At 42.5% G+C, this 10,243-nt stretch overlaps 1 protein-coding gene across 1 annotated transcript; it reads right to left on the reverse strand.

The window, feature by feature from the left end:
- Positions 1-302: 302 nt before the first annotated feature.
- Positions 303-9,805, reverse strand: LOC104543759 (DNA topoisomerase 2-alpha-like; the record flags this gene model as incomplete). The annotated part of the gene is made up of 18 exons (XM_010188436.1): positions 303-455; positions 708-937; positions 1,976-2,095; positions 2,419-2,480; positions 2,604-2,751; positions 3,175-3,351; positions 3,651-3,747; positions 4,324-4,517; positions 4,603-4,690; positions 4,794-4,940; positions 5,507-5,598; positions 6,876-7,071; positions 7,604-7,804; positions 7,903-8,037; positions 8,167-8,398; positions 8,582-8,730; positions 9,248-9,369; positions 9,691-9,805. Coding segments are annotated over 18 exons (2,658 nt in total), but the record flags the coding sequence as incomplete, so codon positions are not given.
- Positions 9,806-10,243: the final 438 nt, after the last annotated feature.

Here is a 10,243-nt window from a genome sequence, read left to right on the forward strand (position 1 = left end):
GTCTTTAGCATTAAAATGACCAAAAAGTGTTAAAACATCCCAGGTACCTAAGGGGTAGGAGGGAGCTGGGTGCATAGCTCCAGTGATGTGGAAAAAAAAAAAGGGGGGGTGTTTCTGTGTAAACAAAGATAAATTATTTAAAATGAAGAAACCCAAAGAGTAATTCACTTGTAACAAACATTTTTAGGCAAGTTTGAATTCAGTGAAAAGGTTTCCCAGTCTGAGATGTTCTTCGGTGAAAGCTCGTCAGGAGCTCTGCTGCAGGCTGGTTTGGATCTGCAGTTTAAAATCTCCATAAAAATTCAAAACATATCTTCCTCATAGGACTCCTCCAAGTACTGGACAGGCTTTTTGAGGCGCCCAGGCCTGGTGCGGAGCACGGCTGTTCCAAGGTCAGGCTCACCAGCAGCGGTAACGATGGTAAAGCTCTCGTCGTCATCCAACTGCTTGCATTTCTGAAGGGAAAGCACAGTCAAGGAGTGAATCGTGAATTATAAACAGAGAGTGCAATTAGCGTGAAACGCAGCCCCTTGTCACGAGCCAGGTGCTTGTTTGGGCTGATGAGCACCAACCAACAATGTGGGGACATGAATGTGTGCTCCCTCCTTCCCCACACCCAGCAACACAGACGAGTGTCGCACGGGAGGTTCTGCCTCTACCACAATAACCAACCCCGCAGCGGCTCCGATGGGTGGCAGTTTACAAACCTTCACTGCAACCGATTTGGAAGGCTTCAGCTCAAAATCCGAATCCGAATCCAAACTTAGGCAGCTTGGCTGCCTTTTGGCAGCTTTGCGTCTCTTGATCTGGTCAGGTTTCTTGTCACCCGCTGCTCCAACATCAGGGACCAGGGATCCCTCCTCCTTCAGCGCCGTCTTGCTGGATTTGGACGCAGGCATTTTCTTGACCAGGATATCCCTGATGGACGGCTGGTCATCTGAAACGCAACGCAGCCCTTAAACCTCGCGCCTGCCGCCTCTCCTCGCGCTTGCAGTTTGCGAATGGCTTCCAACGCCAATACGGCTCTGCGCCGCACCGCGAGGTCAGCGCTCAGGTCGCCTCGTTTTGCATCGTGGCTTTCTAGAAAGATTGCTCTTTACCAAGATGATGAGAAATTAAGTTGTTCATCTGCTTAGATCCGCTACATTCAGAGGATCAAATTAAGATGTACCCAAAGCAATCTACAGGCTGTTGCAGATTGAAAAGCCTTGAACTCTCAAGGCTGTGTAAGCAATCTTATACCTTCAAAACTTTTGAATGAATTTACCATCTATTCTGAACTTGTGGAGTTCTTTCTCACCTATATTTTGACATTTTTTAACAGCATCTTGGAGCACGTCTCCAAGTTATGCTGAAACGAGCAGAGCGTTCCTGAATGATAACAGGCGTCCTCAATTCAGCTCTTTTGCTGTGCAGCAACACACGACTTCACTGCTGGGATCAAAACCAGCAAGCGATGGGATATGCAAAACAGCTTTCAGAGTTCGACAAAGACTCTGGGCAGTTAAGTTTAAAAAACCTGAGTCAAATGCCGCAGATTTATGAGGTCGAGCTAGCACTAAATAGATCAAGCTACCCCAAAGCTGCTTTTCTTTGTCCTGGGAAGCGAGCTACCAAGTAGCTTTTTTCCCAAAAAGACATGAAGTACAACATCGACTGCAAGACACGCATTCCACTCGGATTATTTCTGCCAAGTATTACATAGCGCTGTAGGAAGCGTTCACTTTTCCTGTTCCCAAACTAGAATTCACTCCCCTCGAGCATGTCTGAGATGAACTACAACATGATATGTTTGGAAACAAACTTCCTTCAAAATGACAACGGCTAGGCAACCTTTGCCACAAACCTCAGATCTTTTCCAAAACGAACACTCAAGTTATCCAGGCCTCTGGATGCCTAGCAAAATCATGCAGACTCGTTTCCCATAGGAATATTAATTGTTATCTAAAAATGATCTCACTGAACTCCTCCTTACCCTTAGCAGCACTGGCCTTCTTAGCTGCAGCAGGTTTTTTGGATACGGTCTTGCTGGGAGGCACAGAGATGGAAGGAGCTACAGGATCTTGACTCTCATTTTCATTAGGAACATTTTGGACTTTAACTGAATAAAGAAAGCGGAAAATAAGTCTGAAATAGTCAAATTATCTACTCTGGCTATAAACTTTAGAGCAGAAGGAAATAATTTTGATCCACTTAATAAAAAGAACAACTATTAAAACCGCGTTAATCACAAAGTCAAGTCAGAAACAGACAAAAAGTCTGGTGCACTGAAACCAGCTTGTGCCCTAGCAGTGAAATTTCTTAGCAAGATCAGGAGACGTTGTCTGCTGTTGTCGGTGTTAAGCACTGAGCAGATGCCCCATGCACTCGCGTGGGGTTTGGGGAAAATCAGCAAGGTGTAGCAGGTGTGGTACTCACCAGTGAGAATGCTTTGTGCTGGCTTCTGGTTGGGAGCTTTAGCTGCTTTTGCAGTGGTTTTCCTAGAACACAAAACCCCAAGTATTCTTTCAAGTTATGATGCACTAAATAGATGCACTGAAGAAAAAGAGCTATTAATTTCTGGCTGGCTGGCAGTAACACTAGAAGCACGGAGAAATACTCACTTCGGAGGAGCTCTGGGCTTGGGAGCAGGTTTTTCTTTTGAGCTGGCGTCCGATTCCATCTTGCCTTCACTGTTACTCTGTAATTCAGACTCCTCATCTGAGCTGGAGAGATTTGCATCTGAGTCCGAACTGATCATCTGGGCTTTGGCTGGTGAAATGACACAGATGTATTATTTTACACGTTTGGCAATATACGGCTCAGTTTCTTTTTCAGTATTTTACCTGTAGCTATTAAAAAATAAAGACCTGAATAAAAACAAGCAGATATTCAGACTGCCAGTGAGAGAACTGCAAATCACAAGTGTATTCTGGGCTCACTTACCAACAACGCGTTTGATTTGCCCAGACAGTTGTGTGATTAAAACCAATAACCTTATTTTCCAGTTGCCTGTTTCTGCTTTACTTTGAAAACCATTGTGAAAATCTGCTCAAGTGGTAGAAATACTTGGTTGTTACATGCAGTAAAATAATAAGCCTCTTAAAAGTGATTTCTGACCGAGACCTCAGACTCTGGGAGCTCTCTAAATGCCTGTTCCATTTTTTTCTCTTCTGCATTTGTGTCATCACTCACCTGCGGCTTGGGAAACCACTCTCTCCCTTCGAGGAGGCGCTTCAAATTCAGACCTTGAATCAGACCCTGAATCGGGCCCTGAATCAGATCCTGAATCAGACTCTGAATCAGACCAAGGGTTTCGTTTCTTCATTTTCTTCAGTGGCTTAAACGGCAGAGTCATTTGTCTTTTAACACCTGAAAAGTTTTGAGAGGCAGGATGAACCAGCAAACTTCCACAAGTACTTCAGGCTCAGCAGTTCAAGCTCAACTTAGAAATACACCACTAAATTCAGAGGATTCTGGCTTAAACATTGAAGAGAAATAGTAATCGGTCCTGTTTGACTCTTATCCAGGGTCACTGTTTCTCTCACCTAGATTTTCCAAAAATACTGATCCTAGGTGTTACTCATCACCTTCAGGAAGAGGTCAGATAACCAAATTTACAACCCTTCCCCTCACTTTCCATTGATGGAATAACACATAACAGCATTTACCTTTCCCAGTATTAAACTTCTGCGCTAATCTCTGCTTAAGGCCTGAAGGCTGTTTGTCGGCCGATGAGTTTTCTTCTAGATTCTCATTCTTTTCAGTCTGGAGATACAAGCAGATACGAAACAGATAGCGAGTCAGCTCACGTTATTACAAGAGGCACACAGAGTAATGTAAAGAGCTGCTTATTTTAGATGTATGGAAGTTAGTGACACAAGGAATCGGAGTTTGTGAAACAAACTGCGTGTAAAATCGATTACAGCCAAGTCCATCAGGCGCGATCTGCTCCCAGATCAGGTGACTTAAAATGCAAAATCCAACATTAACAAAAACAGGAACTTTGTCCCCACTCCTGAGAGCTGATAGCACAGCTCTAGGGTGTGTTGAGGATGCAGAATTAAACAGGGTGGGTTAAAAACAACAGTGCAAGTTATTTGGAAAAACTGTTAGATGGAACCATCTGTAGGAGAGGAGTAGGAGTGTGTCTGGCTTACAGGTCAGAACAGGTGAAGGGATATTTATTTTCTATCCTGCAAATGGCTGAATGGCATAATTTCAACTAGCCCTATAAAAAGAGTTAAATCATCTTTATCTCTTTGATACTGAGAACAGTAATGGCATTAAGTGGCTGAAAGCATAACTGGAAATGCCAAGAGCATTCAGAATGTTCTTTTTTACCTTTATTTTCTTTTTAGTTCTCCTCTCTGCCTCCGCCTTCATCTCTGCAGTTATCTGGGGAACAACCCTAATGCCATGAGGTGATGGCATTACTTCTGGCAGTTGTGTCTTTTTCACCTTTGCTTTCCCTCCTTTCACCTTTAAAGGTTTACCAACAGAGCCTGCCATCTCATCCTGCATTTGCTTGGCTTCCACTGCCTGCAGAGGTGAGCATAAAACAAAACAACCATGAGAACACAAAGACTACAAGGGCATCAGTCATCTGCACTGAGCACTGACGTACATCAAGTTCTTCCACAAAGGCAGCAAGGTCTTCCTTCCACAGATCAGAGGGGCTCTTGCACTTAAGGTTTTCCAGCTCCTTTACCTAAAGGGAATCACCATTGATAATAATTAGTTACATATTTCAGTCCATCATTAAAACAAATATACATATAACAATGCTTCTGTAAGGAAAGGAAGGAACGTACTTTGTTATCACTCTGCCTACATAGCTCATCTTTCTTCTCTTTAGTCAGATACCAAAGGGGCATGTTCAGCAGATAGTTGAAGTCTGGTCCATAAGCTGCAGCTGATTCTTTGTCGCTCTCATTCTCCTCCTCCTCCTCCTCTTCCTCCTGAATGTGGGAAATATATTAACATACAAGGGTAGGGCTATTGGTCAAATTGGGACTGCAGCACAGGTACCCCACATGCTGATGGTGTCCTAGACTCTTCTAGAACAGTTTAAAAAATTGATAAAGTCACACTTCTTAAGGCCTCAGTTGCTATTGCACAGAGGAATCCACCTGCAAAAACAATTCTCTCAATCTCTTCTGCTCTACTCCCTTTGGCCTCTCTGTCTTGATGGTGCAGATTCTCTCCTGAGGCTACATAAAACTGTCATCTTCCTCACAGCCCTTCCACAGCTGTTCCCCACAGGCAGGAGGAAACCCTTAAGGGTGAGCAGAAATTGCTGTGGCAAGGACTCGACCCAGCAGACTCAAACCCAAGTGACCAGGTCTCAGCACCTTCTGAACAAGAGATTAATTTTTTGCTTGGTCTCCTATCACAGCCGTATCAGACACACAAGCTCCTGAATCCCACAAACTGAAAAGCAACTTGGGCCTCTTTGTACAAATGATGAAGCTTCAGAGACTGGGGCTACTTCAGATCTATTTAGAGAGGATGACGGAAGCATTACCTTGTTTTGTGATTCCTTCCAAGCTTTCACTGGATCAGATTCGTATCCTCTCTGGATAAGAACTTGAATCAGCTCTTTCTTGGGTTTGTTTTCTGTAAGGAGACATTTCAGGATTGACAATTAGTGACTGCTACCAATCACAGACAGATGAGCTTTACATTCTGGATCCCATGGTTCTAGCAGCTCGGTGTCCTATTGGGCTCTAAAACAGCCTTTCCTCCTCAGAGGTGGGACATGTGGAAAAGCCTGAAATAACACCTAAGAAGTTCCTACTTGTCAGGTCAGCATTGCTCCTATAACTGCCAGGAACACCTGCCAAAGCACTGCAAATATTTTTCTTCTTCATTTCCATAGATGCATTTCCCCTGCTCTAAGTAGTTTTTGAACTTGGAAAAAAAGATGTGGTGGCATCAAAAAGGTTTCATAATAGGCAGGCAGGTGGAGGGAAAAAAAACCCTGATAGCACTCAAAGGCTTCGGTATAGCTTGCACCTCATTAGACTCCACCTGGGAAATTTATGCTATTATTGCCCCAACCAATAGAAATGCTTCAGCTGGAATTTGTTCCTTTTTAAGATATCAGAAGCAATCGACCATGAGACACAAATACAAATGAAAGCAGCTCTGTCAGCCTTGGAACTGCTTATTACAAAAACCCAAGAAAATGCATTTCAAGGGAATTATTTCTCTTCCTGAGTCAAGTCAGCCACAGGCTGCTGGGATTACTGGGCTGCCTTCAGACACAAAGCATCTTATGACACTCGGTCGAGCTGCATCCTCCATGAACACAAGTGAAATACAGACTGCCTTTTAGACTGAGGTGGAGAAGTTGATGGGAATATCTGAATGCTGGGAACAAAGATCTGTTTCTTTTTCTAGCTCATGATTCTCAGATGCTGCTAACTTGAGTGTCTTCTAAGTTGGAAACCCCAATCCACTGAGAACATGATTTGGAATATTTTTGCAGAGGTTCACAAAGATAACACAGAAAGATATGGGTCTGTAAGAAGTATGTGTCTGAACAGAAAACACTGCCCCTTTCTAACCCCACCAGTACTTAACTCTTACTCCTACTGAGTCAGAAATAGATATTATCGCTAAACTATTAAAAAAAATTCTACTCAAAATAGTGTCAAACACACAGTAGGAAAGCTGCACGAGTATCCTGCTTTAATTAATACGTGCATAATGCTCTATAGACCAAGGATACTCTGTGAAACATTTTTCTCTCGTATGTGTATGGAACAGAAAGATAAGCTCTGGTGTAGTTTGTTAAGAGCCAGCCCAGGCCTGAGGGGGTGCTGACACATCTCAAAGGAGCACCGAGTTCTCCCAGTTTCATAAACCAAGCGACCAAGAACAACACATACCAATCACAATTTTGCCATCTATTTTCTCCAGGATGAAACGAGCCTGGTTGCTCAGTTTTGCAGACTCGGCAGCTAGCATTCCCATAAACCAGTCTTTTCTCAAACGGTAGTATCGGAGCCTGAGTTCAAAGAACTCCTTAAGAATATCCTGGGGAGAGTCGTACTTCTTGAGAAAGCCAACATGGTCAAAAAGAACCTAGATGAAAAAACACAGGCATTATGATAATAAAACTGATTTCCAAAACCACTGAAAATTAGCTATGACACAGGTGTGATAGTATGATTGAATTATTAGCCAATAAATTATAAAACCTTAGCATCGTTTTAGAAATTACTTCAGTTTGCAAGCATAGCAGCAGAGAATTTCAAGGCTCTTGAAAGCCCAGTAGGGTTAAGGTTACTTGGATCTTAAAGCTATCTGTAGGATAAACATCTTGCATCAAGCTTCACACACTGTCAGAATCCAGACACTCAGTGGCAGCGTTGTCACAACGCAGGTCTCTGAACCGTGTGATTGCAGGTCCCTTTGACTCCTTCAGGCACAACCATACAGCTCTGCGCCCATTCCCAAGCCAGTCTCCTGACCTTTTGAAGGTATATTTAGAAAGCCGATTTAAAACCAGTAACGGCAGAAAAATCGAAGTGAGTAAGTTACTGTAGCACCCGCAGCTGTCCACACAGACTTTGAGTTAAACCAAGCCCTTTCTTTGGCAAAATTTATTACATACCATGGAGTTGCATGTTAAACTTGTTTGGAGTTTGAAGACCTTATGCAGCCCCCCTGCTTTAGCTTCAGCTAGTTTTTCTTCAGTCATCTTTACTATAAACTTCACTGTCGTGTCCGTGTGATATTCTTTATAGTCTGTGATTAGTGGGGGTGTCTTCTCAGTCCCATTTAACATTGGCTCCAGAACTTGCTCTTTATAAGCCTGAGAAAGGAATCAAAGTCAGACCCATGTTTTCAGTAATCACTTTTTGCTCTACAGGGCAAACTATACATCCCTAGGGAAAATTCACTGCTTATTACCTGTGTCCATGTTCTGACAGGCAGCTCAGTGATCTCAATGGTTGTCGAATCAAGGATAGACACTTCACCACTTATCACATACTGATTAGGTCCCAGCTCATCTACCGTGCCTTTGAAATTCTTGTAGCTAGGAAGCTAAGTGGAAGAGAACACTGGATTCAGCTTTGTGTTGATGTTTCTGTTTTTAAGCACTTGCATGAAATGCTGCAATACGCGCTGAATAAACTAACAAGCGAGACATTGTTTTTTAAATACATTATTTACCATTGGCAATAGCTCTTCTCCATCCAACAGACGACGGATATTATTCACAACTTCCCTGATATCAAAGTTGGGGATCTTACAGGACCAGCCAGTACCAATCCCTTCTGCTCCATTTATCAGCACCATTGGAATGATAGGCATGTACCATTCTGGCTCCACACGTTGATTGTCATCATATAGGAACTTCAGGATACTGTCATCCATTGGTGGGAACACCAACCGTGCTAGTGGGCTACAATGGAAAAGAGAGTTTAAGCCCAAAGTCTTGTTACAGAACAGTGATCACCACGCAAAAAAGAACCCCCCAGAAAACAAACAAAACACACAAATCAGGTTTATTCCCATCAGCCAACCCAAGTTGAGTTGTGTTAAATGCTAAGAATATTGAAGACCATAAGAAATCTTTAATGCTGACCTGAGCATTGTAAAGATGTATCGAGGGCTGGCCGAGTCTTTCCCACCGTGCAGCCTTGTGCCAAACTGACCAATAGGCTGTAGCAAGTTGAGGTTGTTACTGCCCACAAAGTTCTGAGCTAAGTTAATAATGGTCATCATCAGTGATGCCTGCAATAAAGAAAGGTTTAAAGCTAAAAATGAAGCATTCTTCACTGAATAGACAAAGGCAAAGTTCACACCAAGAACAGAAGTGATACAGAAGATAAACTCAACTAATAAAATACTGGGGGAAGCTCTCACTGAAAGTGCATCCCAAGACCATCTAGTCTGACTGACTAGATACACTGCAGTGACCCACGATATATTGCTATCTACCTATTCTTGAGACCTCCTATGAAACATTTTGTCAGTTTCCCCAAGGAAGCTTATTTAATGCTTAACTTCTCCTTACCAAGGTAGAAAGGCTTTAAACATCTACCTAAATTTATCACATATAAAGCAGGTTTTTCTCGTTCTACTTCTATTAATTAATACTGAAGAATTAAGAGCTGATACACAGCCACTTCGCTTTGGCTTTAATACTCAACATTTATTTCTGCTTTAGAGAATTAACTGTCAGGTCAACAAAAGGGCATTTTTGCCTTTCATTTAAAAAGCATTTTGCACAACCAGGCCAGTTTCTTACTTCACCATGATGGTATGAAGACATCTCAGCTACAGAACCAGCCAGCTGAGCAACCTTCACCTCTCGCTTATCATTGCGTTTGAAACACGTGAACAGAACTTTCCTTTGACCTGGCTTCAAACCTGTATACAATAAAAAAGAACTTGTGATTAGAATGTACAATGTGCTTCACGTAGCTTCTGCTCTCTACAGACTAAGAACTACTTATACACCTAAAGATCCTGCGCCGGGAGAGTAAAGTACTTGCAATAATATACTACAAAAATGGACATTTAAATTAAAGATTGAAAAACTTGAACAGCACAAAACAGACTTCAGAACACCAACCCTGAAAACTCAGCAGGTTACCCCGATTCTGATGGTGTGACATGCAAACACCCAAACAAACTTAATGAAGTTCTGGGGAATGCACTACGCGGAAACACTATCTTGAAATAACTTACCATCAACCAGTGACGGGATTGATCTTTCATTATCTGAGTTTGAGAACAGTACTAACTCCTTGTTGATGAAGTCATTGTATGTCAGGTATTTAGTATTTTTCCCATATAGGTATTCCTAAGAAAAACAAATGCAAGATTGCCTTAATTTTAACAAGGTCTAATCTGTTTCTTAAGCTCATACTTGGCTTGTTTCACTAAAATGGAAGCTCCTTGTAAGACTAGCTAAGCACATCTCAAGTTCTGACATTCTCTGCATCACAAGGATCACTTCCCATGATGCAGGCCCATTTGTTTTGAGAAACAGTCTTTATATAGTCCTGCTTGAGTAATTTCCTGATCAATAAAGTAAATTGAAACAGAAGAGTTAAAAATGAAATTAACTGTTGGACAACTGACAGTAAGGCTACACTGGTAAGATGAGAGAAGAAGCTGTTCTGCAAAATCCTGAGACACTTTAAGTGTCCTGTAATCCACTGACCGACTCGCTGACTGTCAGCTGTGTGCAGCTCCTGCGTGCCAGTCTGAAGGGCAAGAAGGAGGACCCGGGTAACTA

This window comes from Mesitornis unicolor, unplaced genomic scaffold (assembly GCF_000695765.1).
Source record: "Mesitornis unicolor isolate BGI_N332 unplaced genomic scaffold, ASM69576v1 scaffold33597, whole genome shotgun sequence".
Taxonomy (NCBI): domain Eukaryota; kingdom Metazoa; phylum Chordata; class Aves; order Mesitornithiformes; family Mesitornithidae; genus Mesitornis; species Mesitornis unicolor.